The sequence below is a fragment of the Ranitomeya imitator genome, chromosome 1, assembly GCF_032444005.1.
Source record: "Ranitomeya imitator isolate aRanImi1 chromosome 1, aRanImi1.pri, whole genome shotgun sequence".
Taxonomy (NCBI): domain Eukaryota; kingdom Metazoa; phylum Chordata; class Amphibia; order Anura; family Dendrobatidae; genus Ranitomeya; species Ranitomeya imitator.
The window spans coordinates 777,882,787-777,902,735 of NC_091282.1; the positions used below are offsets into that span (position 1 = coordinate 777,882,787).

Here is a 19,949-nt window from a genome sequence, read left to right on the forward strand (position 1 = left end):
GCTGGTACAAAGCCCCCTTTTCTCCTCTATCACCGCCCCTCTTTATATACTCACAGTCTGGAACTGGATTGTCTCCTCTTTACTGGCCAGTTCCAGAGTGAAGAAGGATTTGTTGTGGGACATGTTAGTGATGTCCAACCACCTACAGGAAAGAAGAATCCAACATCAGTGATTTGAATGCAGCTCCTGAACTGGGGAGGAGGATACAATGTAACGCCGCTGTATGGATACAATCTATATCATATTCTGTTTTTTTGTAGAGCTCACTGTACACATTCTGAGATACATTGTCTTTTGTGCTACAGTCACATCAACAGCTGCATCCACAATTCCAGCTGACTTTATTCTCTATACATCTCTCCTACCCCTGTTCATGGTCTGTATGGGGTTAGCATCTGGGTACAAAGGGCAAAAGACCCCCAGATGTGCAGTCACCACGTTTATGGCAGAATGTCAACAGCAGAGCTGTATGCGATGTCATGTAAAGGTTATTTGGGTTCATGTAAACATTTGCAGACTAGTAACAATGCATCAGTGCAAACATCATTGCTCTACTGATACATTATAACAAACCCTCAGCAGTGAGAGCAGGACTAGTTCAGAGATTTGGAAGCGTTGAATGAGCACACAAAACCTATTGCACAGCTTTAGAACTTCTAACCATTAAAGCTTGCATTACAGAAGACTGGACACCTGCCCTTTAAGTACTAATACTTTAAAAATAAGTACATCCTTACCGGAAAATAACGGGTGATCGGCCATTTTTGTGCCTAACAAAGATTCCATTCAGGCATGCCCCTATAGAGAGATCGGCACCTTGGCTGTCCTGGGAATAAAAAGATGATCTTCAGGAGTTTCTAACACATATCAGCTATTATTTGCTGTTATCAGCCAGCATATAGTGTTGAAGTGCATCCCAAAAACCTGTACGGACCCGCGAATTATCCAAAGCAAAAATATAAAAGGGCAATTTGGACAATTATTGATCCCACTACAGATTGGGTGAGATCTGGAATCATCCAGCAGGTGGCGCAGCTTTATTTTAACCCCTTCATGACCCAGCCTATTTTGACCTTAAAGACCTTGCCGTTTTTTGCAATTCTGACCAGTGTCCCTTCATGAGGTAATAACTCAGGAACGCTTCAATGGATCCTAGCGGTTCTGAGATTGTTTTTTCGTGACATATTGGGCTTCATGTTAGGGGTAAATTTAGGTCAATAAATTCTGAGTTTATTTGTGATAAAAACGGAAATTTGGCGAAAATTTTGAAAATTTCGCAATTTTCACATTTTGAATTTTTATTCTGTTAAACCAGAGAGTTATGTGACACAAAATAGTTAATAAATAACATTTCCCACACGTCTACTTTACATCAGCACAATTTTGGAAACAAAATTTTTTTTTGCTAGGAAGTTATAAGGGTTAAAATTTGACCAGCGATTTCTCATTTTTACAACGAAATTTACAAAACCATTTTTTTTAGGGACCACCTCACATTTGAAGTCAGTTTGAGGGGTCTATATGGCTGAAAATACCCAAAAGTGACACCATTCTAAAAACTGCACCCCTCAAGGTGCACAAAACCACATTGAAGAAGTTTATTAACCCTTCAGGTGCTTCACAGCAGCAGAAGCAACATGGAAGGAAAAAATGAACATTTAACTTTTTAGTCACAAAAATGATTTTTCAGCAACAATTTTTTTATTTTCCCAATGGTAAAAGGAGAAACTGAACCACGTAAGTTGTTGTCCAATTTGTCCTGAGTACGCTGATACCTCATATGTGGGGGTAAACCACTGTTTGGGCGCACGGCAGGGCTTGGAAGGGAAGGAGCGCCATTTGACTTTTTGAATGAAAAATTGGCTGCACTCTTTAGCGGACACCATGTCACATTTGGAGAGCCCCCGTGTGCCTAAAAATTGGAGCTCCCCCACAAGTGACCCCATTTTGGAAACTAGACGCCCCAAGGAACTTATCTAGATGCATAGTGAGCCCTTTAAACCCCCAGGTGCTTCACAAATTGATCCGTAAAAATGAAAAAGTACTTTTTTTTCACAAAAAAATTCTTTTAGCCTCAATTTTTTCATTTTCACATGGACAACAGGATAAAATGGATCCTAAAATTTGTTTGGCAATTTCTCCTGAGTACACCGATACTTCACATGTGGGGGTAAACCACTGTTTGGGCACATGGTAAGGCTCGGAAGGGAAGGAGCGCCATTTGACTTTTTGAATGAAAAATTATCTCCATCGTTAGCGGACACCATGTCGCGTTTGGAGAGACCCTGTGTGCTTAAACATTGGAGCTCCCCCACAAGTGACCCCATTTTGGAAACTGGACCCCCCAAGGAACTTATCTAGATGCCTAGTGAGCACTTTAAACCCTCAGGTGCTTCACAAATTGATCCGTAAAAATGAAAAAGTACTTTTTTTTTCACAAAAAATTTATTTTCGCCTCAATTTTTTCATTTTCACATGGGCAATAGGATAAAATGGATCCTAAAATTTGTTGAGCAATTTCTCCCGAGTACGCCGATACCTCATATGTGGGGGTAAACCATTGTTTGGGCACACGGCAGGGCTCGGAAGGGAAGGCGCGCCTTTTAACTTTTTGAATGGAAAATTAGCTCCAATTGTTAGCGGACACCATGTCGCATTTGGAGAGCCCCTGTGTGCCTATGCAATGGAGCTCCCCCACAAGTGACCCCATTTTGGAAACTAGACCCCCCAAGGAACTTATCTAGATGCATACTGAACACTTTAAACCCCCAGGTGCTTCACAGAAGTTTATAATGCAGAGCCATGAAAATAAAAAATAATTTTTCTTTTCTCAAAAATGATTTTTTAGCCTGGAATTTCCTATTTTGCCAATGGTAATAGGAGAAATTGGACAACAAATGTTGTTGTCCAGTTTGTCCTGAGTATGCAGATACCCCATATGTGGGGGTAAACCACTGTTTGGGCGCACGGCAGGGCTCAGAAGGGAAGGCACGCCATTTGGCTTTTTAAATGGAAAATTATCTCCAATCATTAGCGGACACCATGTCGCGTTTGGAGAGCCCCTGTGTGCCTAAACATTGGAGATCCCCCACAAATTACCCCATTTTGGAAACTAGACCCCCAAAGGAACTAATCTAGATGTGTAGTGAGCACTTTGAACCCTCAAGTGCTTCACAGAAGTTTATAACGCAGAGCCATGAAAATAAAAAAAAAAAATTATTTTCTCAAAAATGAATTTTAGCCCGCAATTTTTTATTTTCCCAAGGGTAACAGGAGAAATTTGACCCCAAAAGTTGTTGTCCAGTTTCTCCTGAGTACGCTGATACCCCATATGTGGGGGTAAACCACTGTTTAGGCACATGCTGGGGCTCGGAAGTGAAGTAGTGACGTTTTGAAATGCAGACTTTGATGGAATGCTCTGTGGGCGTCACGTTGCGTTTGCAGAGCCCCTGATGTGGCTAAACAGTAGAAACCCCCCACAAGTGACCCCATTTTGGAAACTAGACCCCGAAAGGAACTTATCTAGATGTGAGGTGAGCACTTTGAACCCCCAAGTGCTTCACAGAAGTTCATAACACAGAGCAGTGAAAATAATAAATACGTTTTCTTTCCTCAAAAATAATTTTTTAGCCCAGAATTTTTTATTTTCCCAAGGGTTACAGGAGAAATTGGACCACAAAAGTTGTTGTCCAGTTTCTCCTGAGTACGCTGATACCCCATGTGTGGGGGTAAACCACTGTTTGGGCACACGTGGGGGCTCAGAAGGGAAGTAGTGACTTTTGAAATGCAGACTTTGATGGAATGGTCTGCGGGCGTCACGTTGCGTTTGCAGAGCCCCTGGTGTGCCTAAACAGTAGAAACCCCCCACAAGTGACCCCATTTTGGAAACTAGACCCCCCAAGGAACTTATCTAGATATGTGGTGAGCACTTTGAACCCCCAAGTGCTTCACAGACGTTTACAACGCAGAGCCGTGAAAATAAAAAATCATTTTTCTTTCCTCAAAAATGATGTTTTAGCAAGCAATTTTTTATTTTCTCAAGGGTAACAGGAGAAATTGGACCCCAGTAATTGTTGCGCAGTTTGTCCTGAGTATGCTGGTACCCCATATGTGGGGGTAAACCACTGTTTGGGCACACGTCGGGGTTCGGAAGTGAGGGAGCACCATTTGAATTTTTGAATACAAGATTGGCTGGAATCAATGGTGGCGCCATGTTGCGTTTGGAGACCCCCTGAAGTGCCTAAACAGTGGAAACCCCTCAATTCTACCTCCAACACACCCCTAACCCTTATCCCAACTGTAGCCGTAACCCTAATCACAACCCTAACCCCAACACACCCCTAACCACAACCCTAACCCCAACATACCCCTAACCCTAACCACAACCCTAATTCCAACCCAACTCTAAGGCTATGTGCCAACGTTGCGGATTCGTATGAGATTTTTCAGCATCATTTTTGAAAAATCCGCGGGTAAAAGGCACTGCGTTTTACCTGTGGATTTACCGTGGATTTCCAGTGTTTTTTGTGCGGATTTCACCTGTGGATTCCTATTGAGGAACAGGTGTAAAACGCTGCGGAATCCGCACAAAGAATTGGCATGCTGCGGAAAATACAACGCAGCGTTCCCGCGCGGTATTTTCTGCACCATGGGCACAGCGGATTTGGTTTTCCATATGTTTACATGGTACTGTAAACCTGATGGAACACTGCTGCGGATCCGCAGCGGCCAATCCGCACCGTGTGCACATAGCCTAATTCTAAGGGTATGTGCACACGCTGCGGAAAACGCTGTGGATCTGCAGCAGTTTCCCATGAGTTTACAGTTCAATGTAAACCTATGGGAACCAAAAATCGCTGTACACATGCTGCGGAAAAACTGCACGGAAACGCAGCGGTTTACATTCCGCAGCATGTCACTTCTTTCTGCGGATTCCGCAGCGGTTTTACAACTGCTCCAATAGAAAATCGCAGTTGTAAAACCGCAGTGAAATGCGCAGAAAAACCGCGGTAAATCCACGATAAATCGGCAGCGGTTTAGCACTGTGGATTTTTCAAATCCGCTGCGGAAAAATCCGCATAGGACCAGAATACGTGTGCACATACCGAAACCCTAACCCTACCCCTAACCCTAACCCTACCCCTAACCCTAACCCTAGCCCTAACCCTAGCCCTAACCCTAACCCTACCCCTAACCCTACCCCTAACCCTAACCCTAGTTCTTACCCCAACCTTAGTGAAAAAAAAAAAAATTCTTTATTTTTTTTATTGTCCCTATCTATGGGGGTGACAAGGGGGGGGGTCATTTACTATTTTTTTTATTTTGATCACTGAGATAGGTTATATCTCAGTGATCAAAATTCACTCTGGAACGAATCTGCCGGCCGGCAGATTCGGCGGGCGCACTGCACATGCGCCCGCCATTTTGGAAGATGGCGGCGCCCAGGAAAGAAGACGGACGGACCTCGGGCGGCCAGGTAAGTATAAAGGGGGGGAGATCAGGGCACGGGGGGGCGTCGGAGCACGGGGGGGGTGGATCGGATCATGGGGGAGGTGGATCGGAACACGGGAGGGAGGATTGGAGCACGGGGAAGGATTGGAGCACGGGGTGAGGGATCGCTGTGCGGGGGGGGGGGTGGATCGGAGCACGGGGGGGTCGCTGTGTGCGGGGGGGGGGGATCGGAGTGCGGGGGGGTTTGATTGGAGCGCGGGGGGTGTGATTGGTGCACGGGCAAGCGGAGCACAGGACGGAGGGGAGCGGACCACAGATCGGGGGGCTGGAGGGCGATCGGAGGAGTGGGGTGGGTGCACATAAGTGTTTCCAGCCATGGCCGATGATATTGCAGCATCGGCCATGGCTGGATTGTAATATTTCACCAGTTTTTTAGGTGAAATATTACAAATCGCTCTGATTGGCAGTTTCACTTTCAACAGCCAATCAGAGCGATCGTAGCCACGAGGGGGTGAAGCCACCCCCCCTGGGCTAAACTACCACTCCCCCTGTCCCTGCAGATCGGGTGAAATGGGAGTTAACCCTTTCACCCGGCCTGCAGGGACGTGATCTTTCCATGACGCATATGCTGCGTCATGGGTCGGAATGGCACCGACTTTCATGACGCAGCGTATGCGTCAAAGGTCGGGAAGGGGTTAAAGGGAACCGTCACCTCCACAAACACTTTTCACCTGCAGATGTCAGGTGATGATATAGGGGGAATGTGCAGGTAAACAGCGTGTAAATCCTCTAATGACGATACTGTTGCGGCCATGGGAGAAAGTGGAAGCGAACGGCTGCAGGGGGGATAGAACTTCATTTTCTCCCTGTAGCCGCTGCTCCAAAGCCTGAATGTAGTTTACCTGCAGAGTACCCCTATATCATCACCACTTTATCTGCATGTAAATTGCCTTTCTGGAAAAGGCCCATCCCTTTAACACTATAGATATTTGGAAAGTTTGGTGTTTACCATTATCAGAAGCAGTAGAGCCAAATATGCGACACCCCCCCGCAGGAAATACCCCTCCACCCACTGTCTTCTCAATCATGAATTACCTTGGCAGGGTACGTTTCCTCTCCATAGTTGTCCAGCCTCTCAATTTCCTGCATGTACAAGAGCTCGGCATCTGGAGGGGAGAGGCCCCTAAAAAGAGACCCGGGATTATAGGCACGGATCAGTAAGGTTTTAATTCTTTTGCACAAGTAATAAAACAGCTTGATGTTATTAGTCAGTGCATGGAGAGCTTATTGCAGCAGGGATTCCGAACAAGCAGAGCTGTAGTGCAAAGCATGGAGGAGGAAGGAGCATCAGCTAAAGTTAGTGGTAAGATAAACGGTAAAATTCAGATGATCTCGCTCTGCAATGGACAACGCAAAACAGCTGTGGAACAGTGCTGCAGTGAAAAGCAAGAGACTCAGCAAACAACAAATATTTAGATATAAGGTGACAAACAGGACAAGAAAGTGAACAAAGCCGGTGTGAAACATACCGTAGCTTTTGGTGCAGCACCGCTACGCTCTGTGTCGCCTCCTCCAGAGTCTTTTCATCCTGGATCCATCCCTTAAAGCAACAGAAGAACATTCATATTAAACATGAAAAGGACAATTGTAAATATTTATATCTTTTCTGTTTCCTGCACTGCAGACTGATACATTGTAACACCTTCAGCTGTGAGCCCCTGCTCTCCCTCCTGCACTGACAGTTTGTTACAATGTGTCCATTAATGGCAGTCCTCAGTGTTAATAGGACAAGATCTGTTCTTAGTGCATGGATGGACAAGAATATTTCCATTCAGTAACAGCAAGCACAGATCTAAAAAAATGCTGAAAAAGTAACGAACAGTGGTTCAAAAGTTGTCAATTCTTTCATTGTTTATAACAAACGGGCAGTTTCTGGCTTCAGCCATGGTGACTCTGAGGGGTTAACAGCGAGGGTCTCACCACAGGAAACAGCGCGTAACGTTGCAGGAAATCCTGAGATTCGTACTGATCGTAGTCGCCAAAATCAGCTGGAAAGGGAGAAAAAAAAATCAGATGGTTCCTGTAAACCAGGACAGAAGATGGAAAGTTCTCTGAGTGGTCGGCTCACATGGGGGTCCACACACAGTGACAAAAACATCCAGAGAGCAGAAGGTTCGAGTCTTTAACCCTCCCTGTGCCAGGACATGTAATGACCCCACAACTGTTGCTTTGAATGGGGCAGGGTCCCATTAACCTTGGGTGTCAGTGTACTCACCCTGCACAGCCAGGCCCGCCAACTGGATCGCCTGCTCCAAACTACAGGGGATCTTCCCCTCCAAAATGTCCTTCTTCAGCTGCAGGTAATACTGGTATCTGCAGAGACAAAGTGCACGAGGCGTAAGAGCTGGGACAACGGACTGGAGGATTCACATCAAGATCTCTGCTTGCCATCAGTGAAAAACGAGTTAAACACAATTGCTCAGATCCGTCTGGAGTCCTGGCTGGAGATGGACACATGGCGAAAATCAGAATGTTCTATTTACCGACAGCAAGCGGAAATCTGGAAAATGGTGAAGAATTGATGCAGAACTTTTCTTATGTTGCCACAACATCCATCACCGAATGCATCCTCTATGTCCATCCGCTCACCTGGTGATCTCCTGCTGCAGCTGGGACACGGAGGGCACGTAGTAAACCACCCCAAAATACACGGTGGACTCCAGGGCATACTTGTCCAGCTGCTTCTTCAGCGGTTTCTCCAGATCCACCCATCGCTGCTGGTTCTGCTTGTTATAATACCACAGGCTGAAGTAGGTCACCTGAAAGGAGGACGACAGTAATAATCTGATTACAGAGCGGTGAGCCATCACTAACTGATATCCCGAGAGTGTGATACTGGCATCTGCATGAGCGCCAAACCTACGGAGCTTGCACCAGATCCACAGACCGACCACCAGACCCACGGACCGTGCGCCAGACCCATGGACTGAGCGCCAGACCCACGGACCGACCGCCAGACCCACGGACCGAGCGCCAGACCCACAAACCGAGTGCCAGACCCACAAACCGAGTGTCAGACCCACAGACCAAGCCCCAGACCTGCGGACTGAGCACCAGACCAAGGAACCGAGTGCCAGACCCGTGGACCAAGCGCCAGACCTGCGAACCGAGCACCAGACCAAGAAACCGAGCGCCAGACCCGCGGACCGAGCGCCAGACCCGTGGACCGAGCGCCAGACCTGCAGACCAAGCACCAGACCTGCAGACCGAGCACCAGACCTGCGGACCGAGTGCCAGACCTATGGCCCGAGCGCAAGACCTGCGGACTAAGTACGAGACCCATGGACCAAGCACCAAACCCACAGACCGAGCGCAAGATCAGCGGACCGAGCTCCAGACCTGCGGACCAAGAGTCAGATCCAAGTACTAAGTACCAGATCCATGGACCACCCATGGATCAAGCACCAGACCCACGGACCGGGCACCAGACCCACAAACTGGGCACCAGACCCACGGACCGGGCGCCAGACCCACGGACCCGGTGCCAGACCCACGGACCCACCCACAAACCAACGTGCTACATCCGCGGACCGAGTGCCAGATTCACGGACAGAACGCAAGACCCAAGGACCGAGAACCAGACCAACAGACCGAGCACCAGACCCACAGACCGAGCGCCAAACGCACGGTCCGAGCGCTAGACTCACGGACCGAGCGCCAGACCCACGGACCGAAGGCCATACCGAGGGACCAAGCACCAGACCCGCGAACCGAGTGCCAGATCTGCAGACTGAGAGCCAGACCCACGGACCGAACATAAGACCAGCGGACTAAGTACCAGACCCAAGGACATAGACATAGAGTTGCTCAGTGTATGAATTCTGGTAATCTGCATGTCCCCCACTATACGCTGCTCGTCCGGGGAGCGCAGAGATCAGTGCGGGGGGGACTGGATTATTCAATATTCACCAATCTGAGAGAAGAACTAAAGTTATTACCTCATCCAATATCACTGACCGCATACTACACACTGTACCGCTCCAGGAGTTCAGATACAACCCCAGCTTAGAAACATACACTGTACAGACAGTATATACCATACACACAGTGCTCCGTATCACACAGGATAGGATTAGATACATGGATCAGCATTCAGGATCATACAGGATAGGATTAGATAAATGGCTCAGCAGACAGTATCACACAGGATAGGATTAGATACATGGCTCAGCAGACAGTATCACACAGGATAGGATTAGATACATGGCTCAGCAGACAGTATCACACAGGAAAGGATTAGATACACGGCTCAGCAGACAGTATCACACAGGATAGGATTAGATACACGGCTCAGCAGACAGTATCACACAGGATAGGATTAGATACATGGCTCAGCAGACAGTATCACACAGGAAAGGATTAGATACACGGCTCAGCAGACAGTATCACACAGGATAGGATTAGATACACGGCTCAGAAGACAGTATCACACAGGATAGGATTAGATACACGGCTCAGCAGACAGTATCACACAGGATAGGATTAGATACACAGCTCAGCAGACATTATCACACAGGATAGGATTAGATACACTACTCAGCAGACAGGATCACACAGGATAGGATTAGATACACGGCTCAGCAGACAGTATCACACAGGATAGGATTAGATACACAGCTCAGCAGACAGTATCACACAGGATAGGATTAGATACACGGCTCAGCAGACAGTATCACACAGGATAGGATTAGATACATGGCTCAGCAGACAGTATCACACAGGAAAGGATTAGATACACGGCTCAGCAGACAGTATCATACAGGATAGGATTAGATACACGGCTCAGCAGACAGTATCACACAGGATAGGATTAGATACACGGCTCAGCAGACAGTATCACACAGGATAGGATTAGATACACTACTCAGCAGACATTATCACACAGGATAGGATTAGATACACTACTCAGCAGACAGGATCACACAGGATAGGATTAGATACACAGTTCAGGAGACAGTATCACACAGGATAGGATTAGATACACGGCTCAGCAGTCAGTATCACACAGGACAGGCTGGTCTTAACACCACTGATGCATGTGTCCCCTCGGTGACCCCTCACAGTCGCTGCAGATGATGATGCGGTCCGGCAGGAATGATGTGGGGACATATTTAGCCATCGCGCAACAGAACAGGACAGGCCGGTGACATCTGAATCTGCTGCTAGGAGCTGTCAGTCATCGACCTTCTGGGTCCTGGAGCCATGAGCCCACAGTCAGCGCCCAGAGTCGCTGGGGTCCTGGGGTCTCCCGAGCCCCTCGGGACGTTATCACATTGTGAGACAATGAATGTGAAGTAGACTGTCACCATGGCGGTCGTCCAGGGAGCCAGCTGGAATGTGTTGCACAACAGCACCGGCTGCATTCCGCGCATTGCTCTGCCGCAGCCCCAGCCATCCTCAGCTGTCAGCGGGCAGGTAACGTCACTGTCACCGGGATGCCACACGCTTCACATTCCTCACAACCATGCCAGTGAAACCTTTTTCCAATTTTCTGCTCTATTCCCTGATGAAGTTTAGGACTCCTGCTTGCTGTCAGTAAATAGAAATTCAACTTAAAAAACCCCCAAAACATTCTGACTCAAAACTTCTCACAGCTGGAGCTTGCTACAATGTAGCAGTGTAGGAATCCTCCAAACTGGACATATCGGCAGCACTAGTGCCTCTCCTCTAGAGGCTCAATCCCAGGATGATAGGGCTCTCGGACACTGATACACTGCACCAAACGCTCAGCTGTGACAGAAGGACAAAGTGGAGGTGTTCAGATAGGAAACAGAAATATTTATAAGGTATTTTCAAAGACAGAAAACAGGGATATTGAAATTGATATAAAGGAAAACCCATTTCATTACTCAGAAATTACTGCCCCTAAATGGGATTCACCTCGCTAAGGTCCAGATATTTATGGATAAATCATGAGTGTCTGGGACCCCCAATCTTCCTCCAGGATTCCCACCTCAGCTGATAAAGTGGCAATAAAGGTCTATAATAGGAATATCCAGACTACAGTCTGCACAGAACTACAAGTCCTAGCACAGCCGTCATTACCTCTCGGAGCTCCAGCCTCTGGGCCACGGCCTCCAGACACTCCTGTCCTGAACTTTCCACGGACAGGGTGAACTCCACAAACTCGTTGTTGAGCAGCTGGATGCGGGCGACCAGGCAGCTCTTACTGGACACCGTGTACCTCCTGGTCCGCTTCAACTTCAGCCCAAAAGGAAGCGGCATTTTCCCAGCGAGGGCGATCAGCTGCAGAGTCCCGGGGGTCTGGCCCAGATCATCCAGCAGCCATTAAATACAGAGAGAAGAATCTGCACTTGCGACACATTCAGGACCCTGTGGAAAGAAAAAGCAGAGACATAAGCCCTGGATAGAAGGAGCAGAGACATGAGCTCACAGGCAAGAAAAGATAGAGACAGGAGAAACACGGGGAAAAGGACAGAGACCGGAGAAGCACAGGGGGAAAGAGACAGAAACCAGCGCAGCACTGGGAAAAAGGGACAGAGACTGGAGCATCATAGGGAAAAAAAGATATAGCAACACAGGGGTAAACGGACAGAGACAGAAGCAGCACAGGGAAAAGGGACAGAGACCGGAGAAGCACAGGGAACAAGGACAGAAACCGGAGCAGCACCAGGTAAAAGAGACAGAGACCAGAGCAGCACAGGGCAAAGAGACAGAGACCAGAGCAGCACAGGGGAAAAAGGACAGATAACGGAAGACCGGAGCAGCACAGGGGAAAAAGAACAGAGACAGGAGCAGAGACCAGAGCAGCACAGGGGAAAAGGGGCAGAGACCAGAGCAGCACAGGGCAAAGAGACATAGACCGGAGGAGCACAGGGGAAAAAGGACAGAGAACGGAAGACCGGAGCAGCACAGGGGAAAAAGGACAGAGACAGGAGCAGAGACCAGAGCAGCACAGGGGAAAAGGGGCAGAGACCAGAGCAGCACAAGAGGAAAGGGAGAGAGACCAGAGCAGCACAAGAGGAAAGGGAGAGAGACCAGAGCAGCACAGGGGAACAGGGACAGACACCAGAGCAGCACAGGAGAAAAGGGACAGAGACCGCAGCAGCACAGGGGAAAAGGGACAGAGAATGGAAGACCAAGGCAGAACAGGGGAAAAAGGACAGAGACAGGAGCAGCACAGGGGAAAAGGGACAGAGAACGGAAAACCGGAACAGCACAGGGGAAAAAGGACAGAGACCGGAGCAGCACGTGGGAAAAGGGACAGAAACCGAAGAAGCATAGGGAAAAAGGGACAGAGAACGGAAAACCGGAGCAGCACAGGAGAAAAAGAACAGAGACAGGAGCAGCACAGGGGAAAAGGGGCAAAGACCAGAGCAGCACAGGGGAAAAGGGGCAAAGACTGGAGCAGCACATGAGAAAAGGGACAGACACCAGAGCAGCACAGGGGAACAGGGACAGAGACCGCAGCAGCACATGGGAACAGGGACAGACACCAGAGCAGCACAGGGGAAAAGGGACAGAGACTGAAGCAGCACAGGGGAAAAGGGACAGAGAACGAAGTGGAAAAGGGACAGAGACCGAAGCAGAAAAGGGACAGAGAATGGAAGACCAAAGCAGAACAGGGGAAAAAGGACAGAGACAGGAGCAGCACAGGGGAAAAGGGGCAAAGACCGGAGCAGCACAGGGGAAAGGGACAGAGAACGGAAAACCGGAACAGCACAGGGGAAAAAGGACAGAGACAGGAGCAGCACAGGGGAAAAGGGACAGAAACCGAAGAAGCATAGGGAAAAAGGGACAGAGAATGGAAAACCGGAGCAGCACAGGAGAAAAAGAACAGAGACAGGAGCAGCACAGGGGAAAAGGGGCAAAGACCAGAGCAGCACAGGGGAAAAGGGGCAAAGACTGGAGCAGCACAGGGGAAAAGGGGCAAAGACTGGAGCAGCACAGGAGAAAAGGGACAGAGACCGCAGCAGCAAAGGGGAACAGGGACAGACACCAGAGCAGCACAGGGGAAAAGGGACAGAGACTGAAGCAGCACAGGGGAAAAGGGACAGAGACTGAAGCAGCACAGGGGAAAAGTGACAGAGACTGAAGCGGAAAAGGGTCAGAGACCGAAGCAGAAAAGGGACAGAGAACGGAAGACCAAAGCAACACAGGAGAAAAAGGGACAGAAACAGAAGCAGCACAGGGGAAAAGGAACAGAGACCCAAGCAGCACAGGGGAAAAGGGACAGAGAACAGAAGACCATAGCAGCACAGGAGAAAAAGGGACAGAGACAAAAGCAGCACAGGGGAAAAGGAACAGAGACCGAAGCAGAAAAGGGACAGAGAACGGAAGACCAGAGCACCACAGGAGAAAAAGCGACAGAGACAGAAGCAGCACAGGGGAAAAGGAACAGAGATCGGAAGACCATAGCAGCACAGGGGAAAAAGGACAGAGACAGGAGCAGCACAGGGTAAAAGGGACAGAAAAGCACAAGGGAAAAGGGAGAGAGACGAGAGCAGCACAGGGGAAAATGGACAGAGACAGAAGCAGCACATGAGAAAATGGACAAAGACTGGAGCAGCAAAGGGGGAAAAAGGAAACAGACAGAAGAAGCACAGGGGAAAAGGGAGAGAGACCGGAGCAGCACAGGGGAAAAAGGGACAGAGAACGGAAGACAGGAGCAGCACAGGGGAAAAGGGGCAGAGACCGAAGTAGAACAGGAGAAAAGGGAGAGAGACTGGAGCAGCACAGGAGAATAGGGACAGAGACCGGAGAAGCACAGGGGAACAGGGACAGAGACCGGAGCAGCACGGGGGAACAGGGACAGAGACCGGAGCAGCACAGGGGAACAGGGACAGACACCAGAGCAGCACAGGGGAAAATGGACAGAGACAGGAGCAGCACAGGGGAAAAGGGACAGAGACCAAAGCAGCACAGGGGAAGATGGACAGAGACAGCAGCAGCACAGGGGAAAAGGGGCAGAGACCGAAGTAGCACAGGAGAAAAGGGAGAGAGACTGGAGCAGCACAGGAGAATAGGGACAGAGACCGGAGAAGCACAGGGGAACAGGGACAGAGACCGGAGCAGCACGGGGGAACAGGGACAGAGACCGGAGCAGCACAGGGGAACAGGGACAGACACCAGAGCAGCACAGGGGAACAGGGACAGACACCAGAGCAGCACAGGGGAAAATGGACAGAGACCGGAGCAGCACAGGGGAAAAGGGACAGAGACTGAAGCAGAAAAAAGACAGAGAATGGAAGACCAGAGCAGCACAGGAGAAAAAGGGACAGAGACAGAAGCAGAACAGGGGAAAAGGAACAGAGACCCAAGCAGCACAGAAGAAAGGGACAGAGAACGGAAGACCGTAGTAGCCCAGGAGAAAAAGGGACAGAGACAGAAGCAGCACAGGGGAAAGGGGACAGAGAACGGAAGACCGTAGCAGCACAGGGGAAAAAGTACAGACACAGGAGCAGCACAGGGGAAAAGGGACAGAGACCAGAGAAGCACGGGGGAAAAGGGAGAGAGACTGGAGCAGCACAGGGGAAAAGGGTGAGAGACAGGAGCAGCATAGGGGAAAATGGACAGAGACAGAAGCAGCACAGGGGAAAATGGACAGAGACAGAAGCAGCACAGGGGAAAATGGACAGAGACAGAAGCAGCACAGGGGAAAATGGACAGAGACAGAAGCAGCACAGGGGAAAATGGATAAAGACCGCAGCAGCAAAGGGGAAAAGGGACAGAGACAGGAGCAGCAAAGGGGGAAAAAGGACAGAGACAGAAGCAGCACAGGAGAAAAGGGAGAGAGACTGGAGAAGCACAAGGGAAAAGGGAGAGAGAACGGAGCAGCACAGGGGAAAATGGAGACAGACTAGAGAAGCACAGGGGAAAATGGAGAGAGACCAGAGACGCACAGGGGAAAAGGGACAGAGACCAGAGAAGCACAGGGGAAAAGGGACAGAGACCAGAGAAGCACAGCGGAAAAGGGACAGAGACCGGAGCGGCACAGGGGAAAAGGGTGAGAGACCGGAAAAGCACAGGGGAAAAGGGTGAGAGACCGCAGGAGCACAGGGAAAAAAGGGTGAGAGACAGAAGTAGCACAGGGGAAAACGGACAGAGACCAGAGCAGCACAGGGGAGAAGGGACAGAGACCGGAGATGCACAGGAGAAAAGGGAGAGAATCCGGAGCAGCACAAGGAAAAAAGGACAGAGACCGATGCAGCACCGGCGAAAAGGGGCAGAGACAGGAGCAGAACTGGTGAGAAGGGACAGGAGCAGCAATGGAAAGTAGGGGCAGAGACACGAGCACTGGAAAAAAAGAGCAGCAACTTGAGCAGCAATGGCGAAAAAGGGCAGAAACATGAGCAGAATGGGAGAAAAGGAGCAGAGAGGCAGGAGCAGCAATGGCGAGAAGGGGCAGAGACATGAGCAGCACAGAGGGAAGATAAGTAGGCGCAACAAGAAAATCAGGTCATTTGCACATATACAGCGGCCATTTATACATATATATAAATATATATATGTATATAAAGTCTGATGTTTTATGCATGAAAATAAAAGCCTCTAATGTGACTGCATTTCACCTCTGAATGTCAACAGAATTCTACAAAACTTTTGAAAAGGTCATCCGTATCACTGCCTGTGTATCTAAAACTATTATATGTGATATGGTCAATGATTGCATCTAATCCCTTCTTACCAAGTCTGCAAAGGAGCTGAATACACAAAACAGTAGAAGATATTTTTTTATCAAGTCTATTAAAAAAACAAATATGTAACACATCTGTAGTCGCTTGGTGGAAGCATCCGGTGATGGCAGAGGTTGCAGCGTCTGTGCGGCTCCAGGTAAAATGTTGAGTTTTAGTCTTTTACATTTTTGTAGACATCCAGTCCAGAGAAACGGCTACAATATTATCTTGATTAATATCCACATTCCAGGAGGTGAATTATCAGCGACGTCCCAGTAATATCATTACCGCTGTTCTCACACCCTATAGATTTACATTCTGTACTTACATAATGGGCAGATAACAGATGAGAGTAATATTAATAGTCAGACATGAGTCACCACTGGTATCAGGGCTGTGACTGAGAGCAAAAGCAAAGGTGGAGAAAAAGTGTATGATCTTATGATCTGCATAACTAACGTGCAAGAGGATGACGGAAGACATAGTGCAAAAATAGCAATTCCTTAATATAGTACAACATAGAGCCACCCCATGAGGAACTGCATTCATACATTACTGGTCCTGAGCTACATCCTGTATTATACTCCAGAGCTGCACTCACTATTCTGCTGGTGCAGTCACTGTGTGCATACATTACATTACTGATCCTGAGTTACATCCTGTATTATACTCCAGAGCTGCACTCACTATTCTACTGGTGCAGTCACTGTGTACATACATGACTGATCCTGCACTGATTCTGAGTTACCCCCTGCATTATACTCCAGAGCTGCACTCAGACTGCGGAGACCCGTGTGTCGTAAACAGTGCCTTCCCCTCTCCCACCAGTCCAATAATGAAAACACAGACAGGTAGGATGGGTTGAACAGGTCGGTCACAGTTTATTAATTTGGCAAGCTGAGAGAGACAATTACATTTCGCAACGGGCTCATCGCTGAAGGCTCTGTCTGCGACAGACAGGCAAGCAACACGAATCTTTGCCCCTCTCTACACTTTATTCACGGAGGATAATGTGTATGACCTACACAGGACTCCGACCTCCCACCCAGCCTGTTCAACTCCATCCTACAAGCCTGACAAAAATATGTCCAGCCCAATGTCCGTGAGATGAATACCGTCGGGTCTCAATAGTGCCGAGTTATCTCCTTCCAGCTGGTGGTGGCGAACCACGATGCCATATTTTTTCTTTACAAACTTCGCCATTCTCGTGTTGACCTTTCTTCTTGATCTCGCTATGGCTTTTACATCCTTTGCTCCGTACCAGACAGCTCGTGGCACTATCTCCGACCTCACCAATACCATATCCGGTAAAAGACAGGAAAAACGCTCAATGTCTGTTATCATCACTGTACCAAGCTCAACACATTTTTGTTTACCCAGATCGTTGCCGCCGGCGTGCAACACTAATATCACCGACCCTTTGGCCCTCTTAGCGTTGTTGACTATTTCCGGGAAGATCTTTTGCCACTGGAGCCCTATGATACCTCTCCAGTTGAACTCCAGGCTCGGGATGCCTAAATTTAATCCACCCGCCCGAAGTTCGTCCCTTTTTCTCGCCCAGTAGACATATGAGTGTCCAACTACCCAAACTGCAGGCTTACAGATGCCTGAAAGAGACAAGGTGTGTTAATTGAACAAATCAGGTCTTATATACCTGGCGAAGCATGCGGATTTCCAGCGACCCATTCACTTCGACCTCCAATACACCAGCTCTAGCTGCTTCGGTGGCGGTCCCTGTTCGGAAGAAATGTGTCCCGTATTCCTTTGGATTGACGCCGACCGCTTCTAAGCACTGTTTAAAAATTGCGTGATTCTGATATTTAGTTACAGGGGACACGTCCGTATGTGAGAGAAAGAATTTGCTTGCGTGTCTTATTACCGTATAGCGTCTGACTATTTTTAGTGGGCATACAGGGCCATCTGATGAATTCACGAGGACCCACGTCCCTCTACCAGTGGGGTCGCATTTGGATTTCCGCACTCTAATGCGCAGAGCGTCGCTGCATATGACGAGGTCTTCGCTGATTAAACCGCCTTCTGATGCTGTTTTTACCAAGGCACCAGTTTGCTAATGCGAAGTGCCCCGAAAAAGGCGATAGCGAACGCTGCAGATACTAGGATTGACTCGTATTGGGACTTGCACACTGATAGAGAAATTGCGATAATATCGTGCAATAGACTTAAAGAAATGGGGCGACAACATTCCTGACTAGGTTGAAGCCTTTTCCAGCCTTTAACGGCTTGTTTGGTGAAAAAATATTTAGTTATGTCCACCCAACCCATTAGCTGGAAGAAAAAGGCTATTCCCGATAGATGATGCTGCGCCGATGTACCCGACGCACCTCTACGCTTGAGCAGATTCAAGAGTTCTACTGACACCTCGTATCTCGCCCGATCACACTTATCGACTAGTCTACCTTGAATTAATGAGCACCACTCTTCTCACGTTTTACCATAAACTTGCCAGGTAGCCGATGTAACTGAAGAACAGATTAATGGCATCAGTGATTGGCCACAGTATCCCAAAGGGATGCAGGACTGTATGCCTGATGGTTGCGCATTGGGGAGAAGGACTTTGAAGGCCTGCCAATTGGAAGATAACAGGGAGTGAACAAGCTTATCATCCACAACCGACCTTAATCTGGCACGACACCAGATGTTGTGTTTTAGGCATAGTATTGCGCAAAAGAGCGAGTAAAGGCGGGGATGCAGAAGACATGTTGTTTAAGCTCTTTGCAGTTCCCAGGTATTTACGCTTCCAGGGGTCAGCCGCGGAGAAAGAGGAAGGCACTAACCCCGGGTGAGAAGGGTTAAACTAAGAAAAATTAAAGCAGGCTTCATTTTGTGCTTTTCGACTCCATCTTGCTGTTTTAAGATACATTTTTGTAAAATTATAAGTAAAAGCTTATTAAGTAAAAGCTCATAGTTGTTATGAGTCATTGATTATTCCAGCTCGAACAAGATATGACACTGAGGGTGTATTGTTCTACGGGACCTTATCGTACAGGCTGTTCCTGCATTCTTATAGGTTAAGAACTTTGAGCGTGTTCTTATGTTGATTGGTTGAAGTATAATTTGCTAAGATTATGAAAAGAGATGACACAATAAACAGGGCTAAGAGATCTGCTCGATCCCCCCAAACAGAGACACACGTCTCCGTCTTGTCATTTTCAGTTGCCGGCAATGCCCTGTGGATCAATTTGAAAATCACTGAGTCAACCGTGAAGGGTCACTTTAGATCCTCACTCAACAGCTTGGCGCCTGAACGTGGGGCGCCAAACAGGATCACTTCTGCCCCCCAGAGGAAAACAAGACAAAGGACCCTCGGACCAGACACAGGCACTGGAAAAGTTATACTGTTCAGACTGACCGTTGGTGTGGTTTTCCTGTGTCTGTTGCTGCAAAAAGGATCTGAGATTTGTCCCCGATGGTGGGGTGATTCTTGGGTGGAATCATATAGAGGTGTAGTTCCGGTGGGGGACCAGTGCTCGAACCGTACCTCATAAAGGACGGACACCCCGGATTGACCAGTGATTGTAATTCTCTTTATAGTCAAAATATCCTGAAATCCTGATCACTGTTAGAATCAGGCGTGGTGAGGTGATCGAAGATTGGGTAGGATGCGTAACTCAGGAATATATATATATATATATATATATATATATGTCCAGAGGTGTCCGGAGGATTAGTCTGAGACGCCCTCCAACCTTTCACTGAGTACCGTGTTTTTTGGGTTGTCCCAGTGGGGGACAGGTAGACCCGGTGGAACAGACTATACGGCTGCTCTAGTACTGTGCACAA

General features: G+C 48.4%; 2 protein-coding genes across 2 annotated transcripts in view; one reads left to right on the forward strand and one right to left on the reverse strand.

The window, feature by feature from the left end:
* Positions 1 to 19,949, reverse strand: part of PTPN21 (protein tyrosine phosphatase non-receptor type 21) — a 62,432-nt gene that overhangs the window by 21,210 nt on the left and 21,273 nt on the right. Inside the window, exons 2-9 of the mRNA XM_069736442.1 lie at positions 11,557 to 11,844; positions 8,101 to 8,270; positions 7,727 to 7,824; positions 7,432 to 7,499; positions 6,981 to 7,051; positions 6,547 to 6,634; positions 738 to 826; positions 55 to 142 (exon numbers count right to left, since the gene is read on the reverse strand). Of these exons, the coding sequence (XP_069592543.1) occupies positions 55 to 142; positions 738 to 826; positions 6,547 to 6,634; positions 6,981 to 7,051; positions 7,432 to 7,499; positions 7,727 to 7,824; positions 8,101 to 8,270; positions 11,557 to 11,736 (852 nt within the window). The 5' untranslated portion in view covers positions 11,737 to 11,844. The remainder of the gene's footprint in view (positions 1 to 54; positions 143 to 737; positions 827 to 6,546; positions 6,635 to 6,980; positions 7,052 to 7,431; positions 7,500 to 7,726; positions 7,825 to 8,100; positions 8,271 to 11,556; positions 11,845 to 19,949) is intronic.
* LOC138645560 (octapeptide-repeat protein T2-like) lies at positions 14,342 to 14,902 on the forward strand. Its single transcript, XM_069735002.1, has one exon. The coding sequence runs from the start codon at positions 14,342 to 14,344 to the stop codon at positions 14,900 to 14,902; it is 561 nt and encodes a 186-aa protein (XP_069591103.1).

Bases quoted from the DNA above. Each gene is read 5' to 3' on its own strand.
- LOC138645560 (XM_069735002.1), top strand. From the start codon at position 14,342: ATGGACAGAGACAGGAGCAGCACAGGGGAAAAGGGACAGAGACCAAAG.